This window comes from Triticum aestivum, chromosome 1D (genome assembly GCF_018294505.1).
Source record: "Triticum aestivum cultivar Chinese Spring chromosome 1D, IWGSC CS RefSeq v2.1, whole genome shotgun sequence".
Classification (NCBI taxonomy): domain Eukaryota; kingdom Viridiplantae; phylum Streptophyta; class Magnoliopsida; order Poales; family Poaceae; genus Triticum; species Triticum aestivum.
The window spans coordinates 15,597,100-15,624,251 of NC_057796.1; the positions used below are offsets into that span (position 1 = coordinate 15,597,100).

Sequence of the window (27,152 nt, forward strand, 5' to 3'; positions counted from 1 at the left end):
GGTATGCTATGTGATGTGATATGGCCAAAAGGATGTGATGAATGATATATGTGATGTATGAGATTCATCATGTTCTTGTAATAGGAATCACGACTTGCATGTCGATGAGTATGACAACCGGCAGGAGCCATAGGAATTGTCTTAATTTACTGTATGACCTGCGTGTCAATGAAAATGCCATGTAATTACTTTACTTTATTGCTAACCGTTAGCCATAGTAGTAGAAGTAATAGTTGGCGAGACAACTTCATGATGACACAATGATGGAGATCATGGTGTCATGCCGGTGACGAAGGTGATCATGCCGCGCCTCGAAGATGGAGATCAAAGGCGCAGGATGATATTGGCCATATCACGTCACTTTATGATTTGCATGTGATGTTTATCATGTTTACATCTTATTTGCTTAGAACGACGGTAGCATAAATAAGATGATCCCTCACTAAAATTTCAAGAGACGTGTTCCCCCTAACTGTGCACCGTTGCGAAGGTTCGTTGTTTCGAAGCACCACGTGATGATCGGGTGTGATAGATTCTAACGTTCGCATACAACGGGTGTTGACGAGCCTAGCATGTACAGACATGGCCTCGGAACACATGCGAAACACTTAGGTTGACTTGACGAGCCTAGCATGTACAGACATGGCCTCGGAACACAAGAGATCGAAAGGTCGAACATGAGTCGTATAGTAGATGCGATCAACATGGAGATGTTCACCGATGATGACTAGTCTGTCTCACGTGATGATCGGACACGGCCTAGTTTGACTCGGATCATGTATCACTTAGATGACTAGAGGGATGTCTATCTGAGTGGGAGTTCATTAATCAGATGAACTTAATTATCATGAACATAGTCAAAGGTCTTTGCAAATTATGTCATAGCTTACGCTTTAGTTCTACTGTTTAAGATATGCTCCTAGAGAAAATTTAGTTGAAAGTTGATAGTAGCAATTATGCGGACTGGGTCCGTAAACTGAGGATTGTCCTCATTGCTGCACAGAAGGCTTATGTCCTTAATGCACCGCTCGGTGTGCTGAACCTCAGCGTCGTCTGTAGATGTTGCGAAACATCTGACATACACGTTTTGATGACTACGTGATAGTTCAGTGCGTAATGCTAACAGTTTAGAATTGTGGCACCAAAGACGTTTTGAAACGTCGCAGAACATATGAGATGTTCCGAAGACTGAAATTGGGATTTCAGACTAGTGCCCACGTCAAGAGGTATGAGACCTCTGACAGGTTTCTTAAGCCTCCTGACTAAGGGAGAAAAGCTCAATCGTTGAGCATGTGCTCAGATTGTCTGAGTGCCACAATCGCTTGAATCGAGTGGGAGTTAATCTCCCAGATGAGATAGTGATGGTTCTCCATAGTCACTGCCACCAAGCTATTAGAGCTTCGTGTTAAACTATAACATATCAGGGATAGATATGATGATCCTTGAGCTATTCGCGATGTTTGACACCGTGAAAGTAGAAATCAAATAGGAGCATCAATTGTTGATGGTTAATAAAACCACTAGTTTCTAGAAGGGCAAGGGCAAAAGGGATACTTCATGAAACAGCAAATCATTTGCTGCGCTAGTGAACAATCCCAAGGTTAAACCCAAACCCGAGACTAAGTGCTCCTGTAATGAGGGGAACGGTCACTGAAGCAGAACTACCCTAGATACTTGGTAGATGAGAAGGCAGGCAAGGTCGATAGAAGTATATTGGATATACATTATATGAATGTGTACTTTACTAGTACTCCTAGCAGCACCAGGGTATTAGATACCGGTTCGGTTGCTAAGTGTTAGTGACTCAAAATAAAAGCTGCGGAATAAATGGAGACTAGCTAAAGGTGAGATGACGATGTGTGTTGGAAGTGTTTCCAAGGTTGATGTGATCAAGCATCGCATGCTCCCTCTACCATCGAGATTGGTGTTTGCGTTGAGCATAAACATGATTGGATTATGTTTATCGCAATACGGTTATTCATTTAAGGAGAATAATGGTTACTCTGTTTATTTGAATAATACCTTCAATGGTCTTGCACCTAAAATGAATCTCGATCGCAGTGATACACATGTTCGTGCCAAAAGATATAAAATAGTAATGATAGTACCACATACTTGTGGCACTGCCATTTGAGTCATATTGGTATAGAACGCATGAAGAAGCTCCATGTAGATGGATCTTTGGACTCACTCGTTTTTTGAAAAGATTGAGACATGCGAACCATGTCTATTGGTATGAAGAAACTCCATGCAGATGGATCGTTTGGACTCACTTGATTTTGAATCACTTGAGACATGCAAATCATACCACATGGGCAAGATGACTGAAAGGCCTCGTTTTTCAGTAAGATGGAACAAGAGAGCAACTTGTTGGAAGTAATACATTTGATGTGTGCAGTCCAATGAGTGCTGAGGCACGCAGTGGATATCGATATGTTCTTACTTCACAGATGATTTGAGTAGATGCTGAGAATATTTACTTGATGAAACACAAGTCTGAATTATTGAAAGGTTCAAGTAATTTCAGAGTGAAGTTGAAGATCGTCGTGACAAGAGGATAAAATGTCTATGATATGATCATAGAGATATCTGAGTTACGAGTTTGGCACACAATTAAGACATTGTGGAAAGTGTTTCACAATTAATACCGCCTGGAACACCACAGTGTGATGGTGTGTCCGAACATCATAACTGCACCCTATTGGATATGGTGCATACCATGATGTCTCTTATCAAATTACCACTATCGTTTATGGGTTAGGCATTAGAGACAACCGCATTCACTTTAAAAGGGCACCACGCAATTCCGTTGAGACGACACCGTTTAGAGAAACCTAAGTTGTCGTTTCTTAAAAGTTTGGGGCTGCGATGCTTATGTGAAAAAGTTTCAGGCTGATAAGCTCGAACCCAAAGCGGATAAATGCATCTTCATAAGAATACCCAAAACAGTTGGGTATACCTCCTATTTCAGATCTGGAAGCAAAAGTAATTGCTTCTAGAAACGAGTTCTTTCTCGAGGAAAAGTTTCTCTCGAAAGAATTGAGTGGGAGGATGGTGGAGACTAGATAAGGTTATTGAACCGTCACTTCAACTAGTGTGTAGCAGGGCACAGGAAGTTGTTCCTGTGGCACCTACACCAATTGAAGTGGAAGCTTATGATAGTGATCATGAAACTTCGGATCAAGTCACTACCAAACCTCGCAGGTCGACAAGGATATGTACTACTCCTGAGTGGTACGGTAATCCTGTCTTAGATATCATGTTGTTGGACAATACTGAACCTACGAGCTATGGAGAAGCGATGGTGGGCCCATATTCCGACAAATGGTTAGAAGCCATGAAATCCGAGATAGGATCCATGTATCAGAACAAAGCATGGACTTTGGTGAACTTGCCCGATGATCGGCAAGCCATTGAGATAAATGGATCTTTAAGAAGCAGACGGACGTGGACGGTAATGTTACCGTCTATGAAGCTCGACTTCTGGGAAAGAGCTATATGTTGTTCAATGAGAACTATGTATGTACTTTGGTTTTAATGTGATGATGAACTTCTATTAATTTGGGCACTTGTCTATTCATGATGTTCTGTAATGGTTTTTGACACACTTAATTATATATAATGCACGCAGATGAACCGGGAATGGATGTGCGGTAATAGACGCACCTCCGAGTACATTGAGGGTGTGCATAATTTTCTCGCAGTGGCTGAGACAAACAAGAAAAATGGTTCGATGTGTTGTCCATGCCCTATATGTGGGAATACGAGGTCTTACTCTGACAAAGGATTTGAGAAGCAACAGGAAATATTGAAGAAGAATCTTCCAAAGGATAATGAATTGCCCGACAGTACGTACGCAACAAAGAAGGTTGTATGCCCTCTAGGATTGGAGCTGCAGAAGATACATGCATGCCCTAATGACTGCATCCTCTACCGCGGTGCGTACGAAGATTTGAACGCATGTCCGGTATGCGGTGCATTGCGGTATAAGATCAGACGAGATGACCCTGGTGATGTTGACGGCGAGCGCCCCAGGAAGAGTGTTCCTGCCAAGGTGATGTGGTATGTTCCTATAATACCATGGTTGAAATGTTTGTTCAAAAACAAAGAGCATGCCAAGTTGATGCGATGGCACAGAGAGGACCGTAAGAAATACGGGAAGTTTAGAGCACCCGTTGACGGGTCGCAGTGGAGAAAAATTGAGAGAAAGTACTGCGAGGACTTTGCAGGTGACACAAGGAACGTATGGTTTAGTTTAAGCGCAGATGGCATTAATCCTTTTGGGAGCAGAGCAGCAATCACAGCACCTGGCCCGTGACTCTATGTATGTATAACCTTCCTCCCTCGTTGTGCATGAAGCGGAAGTTCATTATGATGCCAGTTCTCATCCAAGGCCCTAAGCAACCCGGCAACAACATTGATGTGTAACTAAGGCCATTAGTTGAAGAACTTTTACAGCTGTGGAATGGAGACGATGTACATGTGTGGGATGAGCACAAACATCAGGAATTTGACCTGCATGCGTTGCTGTTTGTAACCATCAATGATTGGTCTGCTCTCAATAACCTTTCAGGACAGACAAACAAGGGATACCACGCATGCACGCACTGTTTAGATGACACCTAAAGTATATACCTGGACATATGCAGGAAGAATGTGTACCTGGGGCATCGTCGATTTCTTCCAACCAACTATCAATGTTGAAAGAAAGGCAAGCATTTCAAAGGCGAGGCAGATCACCGGAAGAAGCCCACCATCCGTACCGGTGATCACATACTTGCTATGGTCAATGATTTACAAGTAATCTTTGGAAAGGGTCCTGGCGGACTATCTGTTCTGAATGACGCTAAGGGACACGCACCCATGTGGAAGAAGAAATCTATATTTTGGGACTACCCTACTGGAAAGACCTAGAGGTCCGCTCTGCAATCGACGTGATGCACATGACGAAGAATCTTTGCGTGAACCTGCTAGGCTTCTTGGGCATGTATGAGAAGACAAAAGATACATCGGAGGCACGGGAGGACCAGCAACGTGTGCACGAAAAATACAGCATGCCTCCAAAGCGGTATGAAGGTCCTGCGAGCTACGCTCTTACCAAAGAATAGAATGAAATCTTCTTTGAATGCCTGCTCAGTACGAAGGCCCCGTCTGGTTTCTCGTCGAATATAAAGGGAATAAAATATGCCAGAGAAAAAGTTCCAGAACCTAAAGTCTCATGACCGTCACGTGGTTATGACGCAACTGCTTCCGGTTGCATTGAGGGGGCTTCTACCGGACGTTCGATTAGCCATTGTGAAGCTATGTGCATTCCTCAATGAAATCTCTCAGAAGGTGATCGATCCAGAAATCCTACCAAGGTTAAGGACTGATGTGGCGCAATGTCTTGTTAGTTTCGAGCTGGTGTTCCCACCATCCTTCTTCAATATCATGACGCACGTCCTAGTTCATCTAGTCGATGAGATTGTCATTCTGGGCCCTGTATTTCTACACAATATGTTCCCCTTTGCGAGGTTCATGGGATTCCTAAAGAAATATGTCTAGAACATGCTATGTGGGTGAAATGATGATACCATGCTAACTTTCAACCTTTTCAGAGTTCATTTCTACTGATTTTCAAGGGTCCTATAGATCAAAAAAATCAGTAAATGCATGAAAAATAACAAATGAAGTCAGAAAGGGTTGAAAATTGATGACGTAACTTTGAATGGTGCATTTTGAACATACAAAAAGTCTGGAGTTCAAATAAGTTCAAGAAATGAAATCCCTTTGTTACAGTTGAGTTTCCGTATGAAACCCTCATACTTTGAAAGAGATTGTCCATTTTGTACACGAAGTGTATCCAGTTTTTGCTGTAACCCTCTCAACTTTTTAGCACATGCTATGTAGGTCAAATGATGATACCATGCCAACTTTCAACCTTTTCAGAGTTCCTTTGTAGAGCTTTTTAATTTCAGGGTCATTTAGCTCAAAGAATGAACTAATAGTAAAAAGAAATGAACTAATAGCAAAAAGAATGAACTAGTAGCAAAAATAATGAACTAAAAATAATAAATTAAAATATTCTGTTATGATCACTAAAACAAAACTATAATATTCTTCAATAGCAAAAAGAATCAACTAAAAAGCTCGTATAAAACTCTAATAGCAAAAGGAATCAACTAAAAAGCTTTTATAAACCTCTAGTATTTTTGAAACTAAAATTATATAAAATTTATGCAACTAAAATTATCAAAGTATTTTCTGTTCAAAACATTAATAGCAAAAAGAATTTTCATAAAGAAATTTTTTGTTAGAAACTTTAATAGCAAACTAAAATAATAAAATCTGTTTTTGATTAAAACAAATATTTAAAATAACCTAAAAATTATCAAATTGAATATAATGATAAAACACAGTAATATTAAATAGCAGGAAAAAGAATCACTCAAAAATCTATTTTTAGAGTAAGCTTATTCACAAACTAGTGATTCACACAAATTTCAAAAAAATTCAAATTTAAACTATTCAAATGTGAAAACTAATGGCACTAACAGAAAGTTTATAATTTTTGTGACCTAAAAGCAAAAAGAATCACTGAAAAACTCTAAGTAGAAACAAAAGAAAATAAATAAAGCAAAAAACAAAACAAAAAACTGGAGAAAATAGAAAAATGCCACCTACTAGGCCACCATGGCGTGAATATGACTAGAAACCCAACCATGGGCCAGGATTCAGGCCCGCAGAAGGCCCAGTAGGCGCACAGGCAGATACAGTGTGTTTAGGCCCGTAAGCCTGCATTTGACAGGAGCTCGAGAGGGTAGCAGCAGTGGGGCTTACAAACCACTCCGAGCCCCTCTGAACTAGCGTGGTGGGACTAAACTTTTTGGGCACGGGCAGCACAAGGCCTTTGGTCCCGGTTGGTGCTCGAAAGGGGTGCATTGGTACCAGTTCGTGGTACCAACCGGGACCAATGCCCCCTTTAGTCCCGGTTGGTGCCACCAACCGGGACCAAAGATCCCTGTTTCCCGCCCTTTGGGCTGCTGAAAACTGACCTTTGGTCCCGGTTGGTGGCACCAACCGGGACTAAAGAGGGGCATTGGTCACAGTTTGTGCCACCAACCGGGACCAATGCTCTGGGTATATAAACAACACTTAGCAGTTTTCCATTCACTTTGTTCCTTCGATCTCTCCTCTCTCCCGACGGCGCCGCGACCACCTCGACGCCGCCAGGCTGCCGGACTACGCCGTCGCCTCCCCGAGCATTGCCCCGACGCCCTCGGTGGCCCCTGCCCTGACGCCGTCACCGACGCGCCGGACCTCCTCGCGTGCCCTCCTCCCCGTCGTCACGCGCGTGCCCCCGAGCCCGCCGCCGGTCTCCTGCGCATTGCCGCGCCGGTCGCCTCCAGCTAGCTCCACTGCTACTCGCCGCCGGCCATTGCCGCCACTGCTTGTCGCCGCCGGCCATCTAGATGTGCTCTATTCTTTAGATAGATAGATGTTTGTTAGATGTGCTCTGTTTTTTCATATGAGATGATATGAGATGAAATGAGATGTATTTGATGTTTTGTGGAGACGAGATGAGATGTTTGTGGAATTTTTTTTCATAGAAATTAGTGTGATATTTTTGTTCATGATGATCTTGCTAAAAACTCATGATAAGTTTGTTCAATGAATGTTCTCTGTTAAAACTCATATTAAGTTTGTTCGATGAATGTTCTATGTTAAAACTCATATTAAGTTTGTTCGATGAAGATTTTTTTGTTCATAGAAATTTACTAAGTTAAAATGTTCTCGTGTTGGGGGAGGAGTCCTCGAAACATATCAAGTGCACTTTATAAATTCATATGTTGAGTTAGTTGACTTAGGTTAGTGCGTTTTAGGTTAGTTGATTTAGTGCATTTTAGGTTAGTTGTACTGTTAGTGCATTTTAGGTTAGTAGATTTTAGGTTAGTGGAGAGGAAAAAGGAAAATAAGGAAAAAGAAGAAAAGAGGAAGAAGGAAGAAGGAAGAAGGAAGAGGAAGAGGAAGAAGAAGAAAAGAAGGGGAGGAAAAAGGAAAATAAGAAGAGGAAGAAGGAGGAGAAGAAGGAGGAGAAGAAGGAGAAGAAGAGGAGAAAAATAAGAAGAGGAAGAAGAAGAAAAAAAGGAGAAGAAGAAGGAATAGAGGAGGAGAAGAAAAAATAGAAGAAGAAAAAAGAGGAGAAGAAGAAGGAATAGAGGATCGCCGAGCGGTCGAGGGTCGGGAACTAGGGTAGAGGGTCGAGGGTTGCCGAGGGGTCGAGGTTCGAGGATTGCCGAGGGGTCGAGGTTCGAGGATCGCCGAGGGGTCGAGGTTCGAGGATCGCCGAGGGGTCGAGGGTCGAGATTTATCAAGAATGCCCCCATTATCAATAAAAAAATTCCCCAGCTCGGCGAACAGGCAAACCAATCGTGCCCCCCTCTCAAGGTGTCTAGCGATATCGTCGCTAATCTGCCAGGGATGGTGCCCGGTACCAATCCTGTTGATTACCTGACCGATGATGTGGTGTTTGAAACAATGGAGGTGGACAAATTCAGATGCCAGTACGGGAAGCCTCTCATCAAACCTGATCATCCTCCTCTAACAACGATGATGCGAAGATTCCATGAATGGTACATGAAAACCTGCAGCGAGTCTGGGAAGGATACTTTGACGCTGAGAATTAAAGATGAGCACGACCTCATTGGCATGGATCAGTTGTCTGTTACATTTGACGAGTTATTCCAGTTATACAATAATAAAGGCCATCGACAAAACAATCTTGACTTGCTACTGTCTGTAAGTACTACTTCTGTAATAAAGTCTCTATATAGCTCAGCTCTTTCATTGCATGTATATATAATTATCCTCACTATATTATGTAGGTTGAAGATCGTCGAATGCAGAAAAGCACAAATCTATGACATTGGGTTCATTAACCCAAATGTCATACATGAATGGACACTTAAAAATAATGTCACAGAAACCGAGGAAAACTTGCTACAATCTTGCTCAAACATCAAAACAAAGATAAAATACTCTTTCCTTACAACTTCAAGTGAGTGTTACTGTCTTGTGCATATTCGGTTTCCCTTATTACTCAAGGTTATAGTACTGTAATTGATGAGTTATGCATGCGTGCGCAGCTTTCACTTTATTCTGCTAGAGATTAAGCTTGACCGGGGAGTAGTAACCGTCTCAGACTCGAGACGAAAAGATCCCCAGGAGTATGCGGACATGATTAAAATGCTCCATAAGTAAGTTCAATCGATCATTATCGCACCATATCGGCAACTTTCTTCATTTCCTGATATCAAATAATTATTTACTTTGTCTGGCAGGGTTTGGAAAGAGTTCACCGCAATAGCTCCGGGACTGCCTTGGGAGCTGCGATTTACACACCCGAAAGTAAGTACTACTAGCTAGTTCCACGCATCTCCCATTGATTCTAGCTAGTTTCATCAATACCATCTATCATGCTTGATTATCAGTTTGACTGAACTCTATTTCTCGTAAAGTGCTTGTGGCAGGAAGGCGGGAATGATTTTTGTGGATACTACGTTTGCGAGTTCATCCGCCACTCGACCTGTGAGCGGGGCTACACTGAAAAACAATATGAAGCGCGTAAGCAATAATATTCACAATTTTATTTTATTACCATCATTTTTGTTGAGTTTCATATATATATATATATATATATATATATACATATATATATATATACATATATATATATATATATATATATTGACCCCCTTCTTTAAATTAGATCTGGCAGATGCGGGGTGAACTCCTACCACATGATCGCATACGAGCAATTCAAAAGGAATTGGCGGGATTCTTTCTTGACCACGTCATAAATAAAGCCGGAGAATACCATGTGGAATTTGACATTAGATGTTAGGGATTGTAAGAGATCTTATATTGTATATATGTAGCTAGTAGCGTCGGATAGATAGACGAAAACTTGTTGTTCGACCAATCTCTCAGAGAAAGAGAGGTCGATCACTTCTCTCTGTACATGTTCATGACGATCTTGTGTACTTAATGGTTTCTTCATCTTCTTACTAGCTAGCGTGTCGAGTTCTCTCTATACGTATAGTAGCTAGCGTCGACCAAGCACGGAGAAAGAGAGGACACTTCTCTCTATTAGCTACCTAACACAATATGAAACCCCTAAATTCACCCTCCAAAACCCCCACCCCCCCCCCCCCAAAAAAAAACCCCATCTCCTGAGCTGCTGATGCGTGGATGCCTTTTGGTCCCGGTTGGTGTTACCAACCGGGACTAAAGGCCCTCCTGCCTGGGCTCCCTGCAGCGGTCACATGGAGCACCTTCTGTCCCGGTTCGTAAGAGAACCGGGACTAAAAGTTTTGGGCTTTAGTCCCGGTTCCAGAACCGGGGCTAATGGGCGTCTGGAACCGAGACAAATAGGCCGTTTTCTACTAGTGTCCTCCTCGTCGTCACTGCCGCCGCCGGCCGTCACATTCGTGGCAGGCCCCTCTCTCCCAAATGGGGTGGGGATTACTCACTGGATCGTGCAGGTCGAGCTTCTCGGCCACTGGATGGTGCAGGTCGAGCTTCAGGGGGCGGCCCTGGAGGTCGTGTGTCCTGGCGTCTAGCTTCCAGGTGGGGTTGCAGCTGGGTTCATGATGCATGGGGCGGTTGTTGATGGCTTCAGCTCGTCTCGGAGGTTTACGAAGGGGCGCCTTCGCTAGGTGCCAGATCTTGGAGGATCTGCCATGTCGCTCGGCGGCGGTGGAGTGTACAAGATTGCGTGGGGGTTGCAGCATGGGCTTTTTGGAATTGGGGGTGGTGTCTGGTGCCACTAGTCTAGTGGCGCATGGCGTCATGGTGGTTGCTTGGTTGCAGGATTGGATCTCTAGCTGGGAGGTGGTCCGTCCGGATGGTGGAAGCCAGGGTTGTGGCCTTGGAATGATGATCTCAATATGTCGGGGTGGTGGCCCTGGAATCTGTGCCAATCTAATGTCCTCGGGGTTGGTGTTCTCGCCCCTCTAAGGCGTGGGTGGCATGTCGGTGTTGGGTGGGCGGTGGGCATGTCATCTAGGCTGATGTAGCCAGCTGGCCCTTTTAGATGCGGTGGTGGTTCTTGGAGTTGGCGACCTGCATGTGTCGTATGGCTTTGGTGGCTTCGTCGAATGGTTGGGCATGATGCGATATTGTTTGCTTTGGTGATCTCCAGGAGAATGCTTTACACCGACTTTTATTGATTCCGCGTTGTTGCGGAGCCCCTTCAACCCCCTCACCAGCTGGGTCTCGAGCTCTCCAGGTGAAAACCCAAGCTTTGATTTTTGTCTGAGCGGGCGTCAAAAGCGCACCGTTACCTCCCCCTTTGGGGAATTGTCTTGGAGGCCCAATCTTCCATCTAAAGGTTGTGCCTTGCCTGTCTTGAAGTGTCGGTAAGGGCTAGGTGGTTTGCGTCCTCGGGGCCGGTGTGAACGCCGGAGTGGTGGCTCCGGGATTTGTCTTTGTGTTGCAGAGTTTTGGGGTGGCAGAATTGTCGGCAAGCGGCAAGGCTGGTGCGCAAGTGGGGGGGGGTCTATGGGGAGACCTGAGCGGTAGCTTCCGGAGCCATACTCGTGATGCAGTCCGTCAACTTTTGTCGCTTGGGCGGCAGAGTCGTTGGCAAGGCTAGTACGCAACCTCGTGGCCGGTGCCTGTGGTGTTGATGTTTTGTACACCAGAGCGATGGCTCTAGACCGTGTTGTAGGGTGTCATAGTATCATAGATTAGTAGTAGAATAGCATTTATTATGATACGATATCTATTTATGTTATTCTAACCCTCTCTCTTCTTTAATTGCCTGGCACATCAGCGTGTTTGTTAATCCCAAGTGCAAGATACCGTCTAAGATACCACCACCGTGGCAAGCTTAACGGCGGCTAGCCAACTATTTGTTGAGATCCGCTTGGTTGAGATTTGAAAAAAAAACCAGCCATGCTAGCCTTGTACGAGAGATTTAAAAAAGTTAGGCCCTCTCAGAACGGATGGAGGCAAATCGACCTGTGGTTGGATGGTTAGGAAGATAATGGTATCCCCAGCATACTAGGGTTCAAGTCATAGACTGGCATTCAGTGGAAGTTTTTTTTAACAGAGTATAGTCACAGACACTCATACATACGCATGCACGACACCCTACCCCCATGAGTACCTCGGAGAGACTGAGCCCGCACATCATCTTGAGCCATAGACGCTTTCATAGTCGTTGGAAATGTCTCATCCAACTGAACGCAAATCATCGGAAGGACTGGAATAAATCCTGAAAAATACGAGTAACAGTGTTAAGTCTAAAACATAAACGTTGACGGGCTGAGGATATCAATGTCCACCTATTCAAAACGGAGAACTCATAGTCGACGTCAACATGACCTATCAACTAACATTGGTTTGTGAACAAAATTTGTACAGCCGTATTTGGTACTTACGCCTAAACGTAGAACCCGTCTCCATGTGCAGAGTAAGTCTTAACAATCGATCAGCTTTCCCAGTCACACTTGCATTTGAAAGTGATGTCGGCAACATTATCTAAATATAATCAGTGCACTAATTAATGGAGTTAATTTATCAAAATAGTGCAGTAATTACCTTTAGGCATCCAATAGGCGCTGCTCGGTCCTACTTGTTATACACGAGTTTCATGCACCCATGCCTATGAGATCCATAACCGTCAACTGCGATCGAAAGGCCGGCAGGCTAATTAATTCATGGGACCCGAGAAGACCCACAAACACACGCATGCATGGACGTATGCGGGGCATATACTCCATCTACTATGGCATATACTCAATCTATGGTATAAGTGGGGCATCCCTTAAACTTCGTTGAAAATGCTAATTTAATACTCACTTGGTCACAAAATAAGTGTTCTTAGTTTAGTTCTCCCTCTGTCACAAAGTTGTATTAAATCAAAACTACTTATTTTCGGATGGTGGGAGTATGCCTTTATCGAGTGTTGGAGCACTAAACTGAGCACCCTGTTAATGCATTTCACTCTTAAAAACATCGTTTATACGTGCTGCCCTAATGAGGAGTAACGGAGAGTATCATATACTAATATCATGCATATAATACTAATGTATGATACTATATCCGCAATGCATAGTATCATAAGTTAGTATCTTAAATTGTATTATTAGTTCTTATGCATGACGCAATGTAGTACAATATTTAATATGATATGTTATCATTATATGATACCAAATCCTCTGTTTTCTCATTTAATTGTATGTCACGTAATCAAAAAGCCTAATTAGCATTAATGATACCGCTTATGTGACTCTAAACATGCAGTAGCCGACCTGTTATTTTGGCCGTCTGACGACAAGATCCTTAGCTAGTACCTCTGTCCTGGTTTATTGGCCCCCTTTGTAATTTGTGCCAAATTTTGACCAGAGATTTAACTAACAAAATGTTATTGAATGTCAACAAAAATTAGATCATTGAATTCGTATTTGAATCTAGTTTTGAGCGATATAACTTTTTATGACATGCATGAACATTTAATTCGTTAAATTTATATTCAAAAGTTGACACAAAATACAATGGAGACCAATAAACCAGGACGAAGGTAGTAGTTGGTTGGCAAGCAAAACGTCACCATTGGTCTTTCGACCATGTACTCGCAGTGGCCGATTGCATGGACAAACGGAGATGGTAATTTGCATGTTTGCAATTGTAGCTGGGAAGCGAGAACAAACGACAATGATATTAGAGAGAGCAGGGAGAGTTCCGAACAAAATTGATTATTTGAAGGATTAAAAGAATTAATTAATCATTTTTTAGGCCTACAAGCATATACGGCAGGCACTGAGCTGAACCCGTGCCGACGCTCTTTGGGAATGGAGTGGCCCCCTACCCCCCCCCCCCCCCCCCCCCCCTTGCTCCACCGTGATTCCATCCCATATGGATGGACCGACTAGGCTATCCTGCTGGATCTACCCATACGTGTTCACCGTAATATGCGTCTGGTTTAAATAATTTGAGACAGGTAGAATATCAAAATCAAAAGTTTTGACAGCATATAGGCTGTTTCTTCTAGTATAGAAAAGACACATCAACCATCATTTCAACTCTCAGGAAAAAAACAAAAATCAAGAAAACAATTTTACAAATTTAACCTTAAGAATGTGCAACGTTTTTTTCCCCATGTCCGCGGAGCTGATATTTTTCTTGTGAACTACTTGCACAGTTCCTTTATGTGACTAGCTTGTATGATCGATGCTTGTGAACTTCCTATGTTTATATGAATATTCCTATATGACTTATTGATATGGACTATATGTGATAGCTATGATAATGGACCGGTTGCTAGTTTGTTTTTTGGTGCACTCAGGGAGGTATCCAGAAGTGTATGGTTCATGGCTCGGAACTCAAGGAAGGTTACTTATTTTACAAAGCTTTTCACCGTCATATACTTTCAAATAACACGTGCAAGATATCTATCACCAGATCACAGATTTAGAATTCGCAATGATATGCCGCGGCATTTTTGCGGGGACCGCCCTGCTATGGTCGTGTGGACGTATATGCATGGTCCAAGAACATCACTATCAACACAGAGTTAAAGGCATTAATTTTCACGTGCTCTACATGTCAGCAACCCGACAAGGCTGAAATGAGCTAGCGAGAACACAGCTAGACCGAAAAACTAAATATGAGCTACCAGGAAAAGTTTATAATTTATTCATGCTACCAGAAGACACCCAACCACGTGCGCGCATGTTCATATGACCTGAGAAGACCCGCACCAACGCACATGCATGCACGTATGCGGGGCATACACACGATCTATGGTATCAAGTGGCGGATCAATACAAATAAAAAAAAGTGGTTGATCAATAATTTTAGTAGTCCTTTTGTCCCGAATTACTTGTCGCGGAAATGGATGTATCTACAGTACTAGAAATATGTTTAGATACATCCATTTTTACGACAGTAATGCCGGACGGAGCGAGAGTCTAAATTTTCATAAATAGTTCATCAAAACAAAGAGCTAATTTACCCGGTATTTATTAAGGTATGGAGCACAAAACTGAGAGCCCACCGAATGCATTTTACTGCTAAAACTTTGTTTACTACTCCGTTATCAACGCCTGCGAACGCACAAGCTAGCTAGCAATTTAAAAAAGTTACACCTTAACTTCAAAACATTGCAAAAATACAGAATGATTTTGAAATATAATAAGAACATATAGACCGATTCATACTTATACATATCAGCCAAAATACATTTTCGCAAAAAAAAGAGCCTAAATACATGTTTCCTTGGTTATTTCCTTTAAGACTAGTTATACATTGTAACTTTGTCATAACGATGAACATACAATTCGAAATAAAGAAACATACAAGTAGAGAAAATAAGAAGTGTTATGCCCAATTCTTAAAAAACAATTGCAACTCGTGAGTTTCTCCAAACCTTTAAAAATAAATGCAAATGGAAAAAATAATGGACCGTGTGGTATTGCATTTGGAGTTAAAATATAGCACCAGTAATGCAACATCTATTCTTTGGCTGGAACTACTTACAGTGAGATATCTGGAGTAGGCCAAATATCCTGGGCTAAGATTTTTCGTTTATACAATTTGTACCCTAAAAACATTATTGAATTTCTTGCTCTCTTAATACATACATGCTTGTAACTCATGTTAGTGTCAAATGAACCGGAAGAATAAGCCAAAAAGATGAGGCATCCAGTTGGTACAACATCAATCCATGCAAGAGATGCTAGGTCAGTTTGAAACTTTAAATTGATTCAGGTCATCCTCTCAAGATTAAAATTTGTAAACTAAAATATAAGGAAAGAATTAAAACTTACCTTTTGAAGATATTATAATCAGTTACCACATAAGGGATTTTCTTAGTTGCTCATTTCAATACATGTGATGGTAACCATAATGATCTCAAGAACCTGCTCTCGGACAAAGAATTACAACTTCAACTATTTGCTGATATTCTATCATTGGTACCTACAGAAAACAAGGAGATTTTAAGTAACATCATGTATGTTCAATTGGATTTCCTATTTATTGATTCGTGGTCCGGGAGAAGTTCCCTGGAATTCAAAAAAGATTTTGACGTTTCACGGCCTATCTTGAATTGTGATGCCAGGCACATATTAAGGAGTTACCATCAGGCCCTTGTATACCATTCTCCATCCAATTGTTTATTCAGGGCCCAAGAACAACACCATTTGCTCCAGTAAAATCCTTCCCGTAAGTGGTTATAGCGAAGTCTATATAATTTTGGGAAAGTATTCTGGTCAGGTTTTTTCTCAGTTTCCGTAAACAGCTTCACCAAAAAATTGTTTTCTTTCTATTTCCCATTAAACTAGCTGATGGCCCGCAAGTCATCAATGACGACGTTTCTCGTCACCATTGCCATGTGAGCTGGGTGACCGGCGGAGAGCTCTTGCGGCGGTGGTGCCTGGCCATGCGATGGCGAGTGGCAGGACGAGAAACGTAATGGCCTCATATATAAGTTTTGTAGTGACCCGACAGTGACCATGGGACGGTCCTGGAGTTGGATGAGATTTGTGATGCGCTGACCGATGGAGAGCTCCTAGCGGCAGCACAGGAAATAGTAGTATGATAGTTTGATAGCAGTGAGTAGCAATAGTAATGGTAATAGTAACTTAGCAAAGATCAATATGAGAAAAGTGTAGGCATTGGATCAGCGATGGATATTTTAAAAGTGGATAATGTTGTTATCTTAAGAGTGTCACATAGTATAAATGTTAGGGGGAGGAGAGAGAAACAATAAGAAAAGGCTTGTCTTAAGACATGGTTTCTTGGCAAAAATATTTGTCACCTTGTATTTAGACATATCTAGTTATGAAAAATATGACTAAGAAATAACCCATTGTGTATAATTATTTATTGTCTTCTTTAGATTATGTAGCGAGCTTAAGACTGCCTTGTCAACTATTATACATGCTTTAATAAGTGCTGCATGTGAGATTTCAATGATGGCCGGCCAACTATTTACTGAGATCCGGTTGGCCAAGATCTAACCCCCTATAATTGCACTAACTTCCATGCTAGCCTTGGTACGAGAGATTGAAATTGTAGGCCCTCCAAAACAGGACCAACAGAGTATCAAAGGAACAGTTAGACTACTCGTAGTCGGACTAACATAGTTAGTACTGCCTCCATCCGATTTTATTGGGCCCCGTCAAATTTTAGACTAGACTTTGGTCATCTATATAAATAAAAAGTAAAGTATATGCAACAAAAATACACTTTTGGTTTTGTATTTGAAAGAGCTTTCTATACTATTATGACATATAGCTTAATTTTATTAGTTAAAATGTTTTATCAAATTTTACTCCAAAATAATTTTTGGCCTAATGAACCCGAAAGGAAAGAGTAACATCCATGCCACATATAAGAGAAAAACGATGTGAACATTATTTAAAGTGGAGAGAGACAAATGGAGTAACATGATATGTTATCATCACATAGGACTTCCCCATAAAAAATTACTATACAAAATAATAAATGAACGTATGCATAAAAACTAGTCCCTCTGTATCGGTGCATTACCATTATGTCAGATAAATCTACGGTTAAATTTTGGCACAAAATACGAAAATGACCAATAAACTAGGACGGAGGTAGTAGAACCCAGCTTCACGTGCAGAGTAATAAGTCTAATAATAGATCACCTTGTCCTGTCACTCCTGCATTTGAAAAGGATGTCTGCAACATTATCTATTATCTGAATGGAGTTAATTTGTGAAAATAGTGGATCAATTAACTTGTAGGCATCCAATAATGTAAGCACTGCTCGGTCATTGACTTTATGTGCTTTTGTAGTACGAGTTTCGCGTGCCACGCGCATGAGATCTATGGTCATCAATTGTTGTGTAGAGGCAGACAGCCTAATTAATTCATGGGACCCGAGAAGTTCAACTACAACGATGCTTTTGGATGCACGTATGAGACTACCCATAGTGGGACTAACATATGTAGTAACATCACACATATCTTGATAAAATAGATGATATGACAAGTAATAAATGAAGAAAGAGAGGAAAGTGCTAACATAGCTAGTTACTATCTCCGTCTCGGTGAATAAGTCATTCACATAGTTCTAGGTCGACGATTTAACTATCTAAATATCTATTATACGTGACAAAAAATATATATTTAGAAAATACATCCGTGTAAAAATCTAGTGATATATTTTTCATGACATATAACACATATTTAATTGCTCAAATCGATGACCTAGAACTACGAGAATGACTTATTCACCTAGACGTAGGTAGTACTAGTAGTATGAGTAACATCACGCATATCAAGGCAAGATATGTCTATAGCCTAATAAATGAAGTGTTGCATGTTACCACACATATATTACTCCCCACTATAGAGATAATAACATAGACTAGTAACATAGTACACATGTTACTAGTCTATGTTACTACCCATTGTGGCTAGTCTGAGGGGCATATACTCGATCTATGGTATCAACTGAAGGATCAACAATTTTAATATCGTTTACGTAGATCCTATATTGGACTGAAAATATAAAGCTATTTTATAAACTACCTCATATGTTAATTAAATAATTAAGTAATTGCAATCGTTCATTAGAAAATTCACCAAGCAAGGCGGAACATTATTAAAAAGGATACTATCCGATCTATTATCAAAGCTAAACTTTGCAATCAGATGGGCCATCACATTTGCCGAACGATTAACCTTGGAAGTTTTAGAGTTATTTATAAGCCTTCTGATACTCATCGCTTCCTTATTGACCAGTCAGCTTTTTCATTTGCAAGGATCGCAACCACAAAAGCACAGCCAGTCTCTAAAATTATAGGATTGAATAGAGTGATACCTATATAGAGACCAGCAAGGCTGACCCGGAGTTCCGCCTCCTCCATGCTAATTTAACAGGTCTTTATTGAGTTGTTGATCACTACAGCGTGTGCTCTCTGAATGCATTTTACTTGCTTGAAACAATTTTCGCCCTACTTTATAAATAAAGCAACACCCGAAGATGACGATATGGCCCAGTTACAAAGCCAATCCTAGCATATCTAGCACACGCAGAAGCACGCGACTACGCAACCAGCAACTAGCACCGGAAGAACTAAACACCCCCATGATACGACCTAGTACACCTAAGCTCCACGACAACGCCCCCCCCCCCCCCCAGAGGCCGCCAGGGGAATCGCAATGATGTCAGATCTCCAGATCCGGATCAAGAGGGCGCCCCTTCGAGAGAGAGGGCACGTCCAAGCCTCTGGTGGGCCTCACAACCCGGGAGGTTAGCCACCACCACCACAATGATGCCCACCGAAGAGCAACCATGCGAACATCCATACGTGGCTGCCACCTCGGTGTCCCTGGCGAGATCCCGTACGCCACTCACATCACAACACACTCAACTATGGTAGCAAGAGCGACGGTACTTCATCTACTCCATGTCCGGCATCAGTCCCCGTTTCTGGATAGGCGCAACCATGATAATCGTCTTCATGCTAGTGGCCAAAGGCCAGCCAGGTGTTGGAACATCCCTGCTCGGCCATCGCGGCGCCCTCGCGCTTGAGACGCTCAGCTGTCTCCTGTAAGAGATGGCGCGCTTGGACTCCACGGCCCCATTTAGGAGGGGCTAGGTATTGAACTGGTGTCGGCTGCGGGCATCTGACTCAACGATGTTCTTAGACCTATCGAGGGCCCAAGCCTTCATGCGCGTGGGGTCTGCGAGAACCCGCATGGTGCCACCTGGGCCTTGGCGAATGTGACCACCCGATGCTGCTCCCGGTGCGCCGCCTCAAAGAGGTATTTGTTGGTCGTTAAGTAGGACGGGCCACCGACTTAGGCGCCTTGGAAGTAGTACTTCATGCGCGAACATGGCTCCGAAAGGTATTTGTTGGTCGTCAAGGAGGACGCCGGCAAAACTTTCTTGGGCATCTAGGAAAACCTATAAGGTAGAGGGAAGGAGCTGAAATTCACCAGAGAGGGTGATGAAGGCGAGGCGGCGTTCTACCGAAGGCGAGGAAGACAAGCTTCGTGTGGACGAATGACGGTGCTACCCGTGGATTCCTTCGGCAGAACAAATCCCTTGGCCTAAAGGTTTTCCTTAAGTTCATTATACACGCGAAGTGAGCCTCGCGCAGATGGGTAGGTCCGTGCTTGCATTTTTCAGAATTCATTTCAGACTTTCCGGTGATGTTCGTTCAGTGGGAGCAGAGTGTTCCCATCGACTACGAGACGCATGTTTTTTTCGACAAAGGATGTTTATTGACTCAAAAGGAGTATCAAGAGGATACAATATGAGCACTCACCCGGCCTCTGCATAACTAGGATGCACACAACTAACCCAACACACGCGAAAACACACCAACAACTAGCAAAGTCATAAGACCAAAAGCTATGTCAAGGTGTGGAGAAAAGAAAAAGAAAAGAAAAAAAACTCAAAGTGATCAGATCAACGATCGACAAACTACAACTGAGACCATTTCTGCACCAACCATTGACATCACATGAGGACGAGGATCTTCAACAGCAACGCCGTCAGGAAGGAAGCGACACTCAAGTGCCGCCGTCGCCGGATCCAAACACAAAGGCCGGAATCAAAGTTTTTACCCTGAAGAAACAGTCTGAACATATCCGAGCAATGCCTCCAAGAAGGTAACGACATAAAAAATATTGCCATTAATTGCCAGGTATGACCACTCAGGTCTGACTTAGGCTTTCGCCCCGGAGCCCGAGACCAGGTGCTCCCAGCACCACCATCGAAGCCACACATATGTTGTCGCCACCACATATCCGCAATCCCAGCAGCTACAATTTGACCGCCGCCACTCCACAAAACATCCCTGTGCGTCAAGTCGTTGCCCTAATTTATAACACACCACAGAAAAGTCATCCGCCGGATTAAGAGATAAAACCTCTCGAACTCTTTTCGATAACCTCACTGTCATGGATCCGTAGAAAGTCGCTGCAGAGCAGTCTACAACCACCACCATCCGGCCAAACTGATCTATATCACCACGACCAACTGGTGATCGCATCGTCGGTGGCCCGCACCGCAATACACAAAAGGCCAGCTCATCGCCGCAACCCTACTTGTCCAGAGACAGCCGTAGCCAGAGCAGTGCCAGTAAAGATGCACCGCCATGCTGACATGCGACGAGAAGATCTGCATATCCACCACTACGCAACACAGATTGCAAACTAGTGGTGGGTGAGCAACTCAACGCCGGCGGCCAAAACTCCAAACAAGAAGTCCTATGGAAGCCACGGATCTTCCTCGTTCGAGCAGCCAATGATGGATCTGGCTCACCACTGTGATTTGGCCAGATCGAGCTACCGGCTGCCCATGCAGATTGCTCCATCCGCCAATTTTCCCGGCCACCGCCTAGCCTCTTGTGTGCACAGCCGCGGCTGCTACATATAAATTGAGGCAAGCCAACGCCCATGACATCCAAGACCGCAGCTGCCAAGATCGGATGCCAGTCTGATCGCCATGGATGTGCCCCAACGCCGCGCAGCCGCTAACCAGATCCAGCCGCCCGAGCGCCACACCATCTTGGTGAGGAAAGGAACGGGGGTGCGCAGTGCGCGAGGAGGGAGAATCTGCCCCGCCGCCACCATCCCATGGACCGGCGCGGCTTTGTCGGCCGGCCCTCCGGCGGCGGCGACGCGGGGTTGAGTGGGAGGGGGGATTCCTGCGGCGGCTAGGGTTGCCCCTGTGTCGCCAGCAGCGGCGACGCGGGGGTCAGTTGCGGAGCTGTCACCACCTCTTGGTTTCTGGTGAGATGCATAAACATGTGTTAACTTCGTCAATCTCAAGATGTGAATCCGGCTCAGTATCTCAGAGGTGCTCATATGGGTAGAGTATGCGTGTGTGCGTTCATAAAGGTGAGTATATGTACGTATATGTAAATGTCTGGGATTGTACTGTATTAAAAAAACACATGATAGGTGGTTATTCTCACAGATTTTATAAACTATGTTGTCGGCGTAATTTCACAAAGATGATGTCCCGCATTGCAGTCCCCCCACACCGACACACCAATCTTGTAACCGCACAGGACAAACCTAAAAAATCGCCATGGCGAACACGCTTCATTAACGGACAATGCATGGGTGATATCGTTTCTTTATCAAGGGAGGATGATCGTAATTATTTCCACGCCGAACACGCTGGGCACGTCGCTTTCTGTAGTTAAAACTGGCTGGGCGTACACCTATACTGAAATATACAACTTGTACAATTCAGCAGCCACGCACCTAATGCTCCGGCACACCTATGAATTAGCCTACACCATGTACGTTGTTGATTTTTGGATGATGCCACCTGTTGCCTGAGTCGGAGGCAAAGGGAAATGGATCTTGAGGGGTTGAATTCCATAGCCGCCGCTGCCCTGAGACGAAAGAGAAATCCTAACGAGCGAGGGGACTTCTTCAAACAAATTTGGTGTCTACAATAGCTTTTGATCCACATCTGCATAGAGGACTTGACCAAGAAACAAAGCTTATTTACACATGACATATGCCTAAGCTGTCTTCAAAAATACAAGTGCAATGTGCTGATATTAATGACGTCTAATCGCACATACTAGAACAGAATTGTGACCCTCAAAAAGAAAACAGAATTGTGTATGACGAAAACATCACAGTACCAAAATCGAATGGTGGGCCCAAAATCGAAACGTCCATTGCCTATCAAATAACTAATATGATATAATGAGCAGAAAGACGATGGATTTATGCGCGAGGAGACAAAGCAGATGTGATCTGATCTGGGTGACAGCTTGGGTTGTCGACGCCTTCAATAAATAGGCAGACATGGCAGGGAGACGTGGCTTGGACCCACGCCGAGTTGGCAACAGCCCACGATCCGACGTCTTTGTGGAGCGACCGTTAATAACTCATAATTAATTACCAATTAACTATTCATTCCTGAATAGCAAAAACTAAATGCACTCATGACATATGCCTGAGCCCGCGGCGGAGGAGGAGGACCTCAGATGTACCACTTCTCTCCTCAAGCTCCAATAGCATGTACTGTAAAAGTGAAACTCTTATAAATGGGCCTCCACTCTCCTTCATTCATTAGGTGTGACTAAACTTCGCACCACCTAGTCATGGCATCCGCATGAACCTTTAGAGATTAAAAACAAATGGGCTTAAAACCCATATATTTCTCAACGTTGTCATCCACCTAATGCTCAGGCACATGCACACCTAAGTTCTCGAACATACACTGCGGCACACCTATGAATTAGACTTATACTTTGTAAGTTGCATATATCTTTGGAGGACTTTGCTTTGCGAACATCACTCTAGATTTATTATGAAGATTGGTAAGGAGTACAAAACACCCAAACATAAAAAGAATTCAGTCAAGGGTCCTCCATCATTGAACAGCCACTATCGCTGCCAAAATGAGCCGTTGACATGCCACTCTCGCAGGTCCTCTACTGGAGTTGAATTAACCTTGTTGGTGATATCAGAAAGTTTTCGTGCATGTGCCCCAAAAGACCAACATCCGAGAGTCGTGGTTGTCACAATTTAATTCTTGACTTAATCTGAAGCACCCGATATGCATCGAATCTCGACATTGCACACGCATGACGACAAATGCTAACATCGGTGCCCCATGGAGACGGAATGAATCTAGATTGGAGTTCCATCGACTCCGCCCTGATGAACGAACTTGAGGACGATAGAAGCCCTTAAGATCAGCTCGAAGATAAAGCATTGCTATTCATCTGAATACTACTCTCAAGAGAAAAAAAGACTAAACTAAACTACTAGTCAGAGCCAGGGCACCGGAATCAATGTCCAGGGGTTCATCAGCGAAACTTGAAGGGTATGAGTGCCATAGTCGCCGCAGTTAAAAGCGACATCCTAGTAAAGGGTCTTATTGAAAAAACATTGTCTACAATAACTTTCGACCCACAATCTTCATAGAGGATTGACCAAATAAATAACCCCACTTACCACATGGCCTATGCGTAAGCTATCTAAAAAAGGATAAATTCACTGTTTTGACCCTTTTTCTTAACTTAAGCTCGATTTGACCCTATGTGCAAAAGTTTTTCGGATTTGATCCTTATTCTACCGTCATTGTCTTTGGTGGTAGTGTAGCACATCCTACCGCCAAGGCCTTTGGCGGTAGGACTTACCTACACTGTCACGCCCATTTGGTGTCAAAAACACCTTACCTCCATTGTCTTTGGCGGTAGGGACATGCATGTAATTATGATGGGGCCACACATGCAATAAAACTCTTGTTTTATGCGAAAAGGACCCTATGATGGTAGGGTAACACATCCTACCGCCATAGACCATGGCGGTAGGGTCTTTTCGCATAAAATGGATGTGACGGCGCAGGTAAGTCGTACCGTCAAAGGCCTTGGTGGTAGGATTTGTTACCCTACCGCCATAGACAGTGGTGATAGAAAAAGGGTCAGATACAAAATAATTTTCCACATAGGGTCACATCGCGCTAAACTAACGGAAAATGGTCAAAACAGTGAATTTGGCCATAAAGAACACAAATGCAGAGTGGTGCTACTAGGCCTTCCAATCACAAGTAGTTAGCCCAGAATTGTGTACGATATAATAGCATCACACACGGTACGAGATTAGCCGTGCGTCCAAAAAGGAAACGTAGCATGCCTATAAAAGAACCGATAGGACAGCTATCAAGTTATCAACTGCACTCGCACAGTTCACGATAGCCATGGATCTAGGTGCTATTGCAACTCCGCAGTCACTATGGCTCGTCTTTCTCCTATTCCTCATCGTCGTGTACCTGGTGACGTTGAGTTCTAGAGCAGATAAGCTGTACAACAAGCTCCCATCGCCTCCGTTCAAGCTCCCCTTGATCGGGCACCTCCACCTCGTCGGGTCCCTCCCCCACGTCGCCCTCCGCGACCTCGCCAGGAAGCACGGCCCCGATGTGATGCTCATCCACCTCGGCGTCGTCCCCACGCTCGTTGTCTCGTCGCCTCGCGCTGCCAAGGCCGTCCTACGCACCTACGACCACCTGTTCGCATCCCGGCCACACTCCCCCGTGGGCGACATCCTCTTCAGTGGCTCCACCAACATAGCCTTCGCCCCCTACGGCGACTACTGGCGCCAGTTAAGGAAGATCGTCACCACCCACCTCCTGAGCGCGAGGAAGGTCCGGGCGAACCGCGCTGCCCGCGAGATGGAATTGCGGCTGGTCCTGGACAGGGTAAAGGCCGCGACAGCCGCGAGCTCGGCGGTGGACGTCAGTGAGGTCTTCAGCTACTTCGCCAACGACGTGATATGTCAGGCCGTGCTTGGCAGGCTCCCCCGGGAGGCGGGCCGGAACAAGATGTTCCGGGAGCTGTTGGAGATCAATTCCAAGCTTCTAGGGGGCTTTATACTAACCGACTTCTTCCCCAGCCTTGCAAGGCTGGACTTGGTGTCCCGCAAGGCCGTGAATCAGAAGAAAATATGGGACGACCTGCTGGATGACCTCATCGACAAGCACGCGAGCAAGATGGTCACGGTCGAGGATGAGCAGGACTTTATCGACGTCTTGCTCTCCGTTCAACAAGAGTACGGCTTGACCAATCATAACATCAAGGCAATACTCATGGTATGCACAATGCAGATCGATCGATCGAGTTCCACTTCCATTAATTAACTCGCACATGCTTTCCATTTATAGTTGTGCTCAAATTACTGACAGATATTTTACGTACCAACTAATCGATGCAGGACATGTTTGAAGCCGGGACAGACACAACGTACGTATCACTTGACTACGCCATGGCTGAGCTGATGCGGAACCCAAGGGTAATGACCAAGCTGCAAGCCGAGGTGAGGAGTTGCGTGACCAAGGGCAAAGAAATGGTCACCGAGGAAGACCTTGCAAGCATGAGCTACCTCAAGGCCGTGATGAAAGAAGCGATGCGTCTGCACCCGTCGGGGGCTCTCTTGATACCCCACCTCTCCGTAGCCGAATGCGATGTAGAGGGCTACACCATACCCTCTGGGACGCGCTTAATGGTCAACGCGTGGGCTCTAGGCAGGGACCCCACCTGCTGGGAGAATGCGGAGGAGTTCATGCCCGAGCGGTTCATGGAAGGAGCCATGGATGCGGCTTGCGACTTCCAGGGGAACGACTTCCGTTTCTTGCCGTTTGGGTCTGGGCGAAGGATATGCCCGGGCATAACCTTCGCCGCCGTAACATTTGAGATCATTCTCGCCAACCTCATCTACCACTTTGACTGGGAGCTGCCCGAGGGGTCCCCGGGCGTCGATATGACGGAGGAATACGGGATCGATGTGCATCGGAAGGTGAAGCTGCTTCTTGTCCCACGCGTGGCTCACGACCTCTAGATTGATTTTCCACGATCCATATCCTCGTGCGAGTAGTCTATCTGCAATAATTAAGTCAGCGCTTTTGCCATTAATCAATCATCAGTTTCTTTTTTCAGTCGATTTTTTAAGCAGTTTCATGCGGTTAAATCAGAGAGAGGGCCGCGGGTGGTTAATGAAAGGAAGCAGGATTGCCGATTTTGGCCCAATCTTTATATACGTGTGTCAATGCGTACCTATGCATGTGGGTGTGACTGCGTGCGCACGTGTATTTTAGCATTGTCTCTAATTACTGCTTTCTAGTGAAAGAGAAATATTGGTCATCACATTGATTTTTACCTTTTATTTCATGATTGATTTGTGAGAAAATTGTAATTTTTCATTAGTGAATTCTAAATTATATAGCTTTATATTAATGGATGGTGGCAAAATGCAAAAGGAAGTAATACGATTCTACCGACCTCAAAATATTACGGTAAGTTAAATGTTGCCCTTTTTAACACAGTATAGACGCAGGCGCTCATATATATGTGCATACACGCATCCCTAAGAACGCACACACGCACACCCTATCCTTGTTAAGCACCTTCGAGAAACTTAACCGGCATATCATCTTGAAATATTACAAAGCCACCATAGGCGCCTCGTAGTCAATGGAAACGTCTTCTTCCATTGAACGCACACCGCCAGAAGTCCTGAAATCAAGCAAGGATAAATGCGAACACCAAGACTTGAACCCTCGTGAGCTGGGATACCACTATCCTCCTAACCATCCAACCACATGTTGGTTCGCAGTTAAATATTTGTCTTTGCATGTAGCTTTTTGCAAT

The 27,152-nt window shown here is 44.0% G+C and overlaps 1 protein-coding gene across 1 annotated transcript; it reads left to right on the top strand.

The window, feature by feature from the left end:
• The first annotated feature begins 24,696 nt into the window (after window positions 1–24,696).
• On the top strand, window positions 24,697–26,738 carry LOC123163078 (indole-2-monooxygenase). The gene is made up of 2 exons (XM_044580839.1): window positions 24,697–25,597; window positions 25,720–26,738. Exons 1-2 carry the CDS (start codon window positions 24,710–24,712, stop codon window positions 26,341–26,343), a joined length of 1,512 nt encoding a protein of 503 aa, XP_044436774.1. The 5' UTR covers window positions 24,697–24,709; the 3' UTR covers window positions 26,344–26,738.
• Window positions 26,739–27,152: the final 414 nt, after the last annotated feature.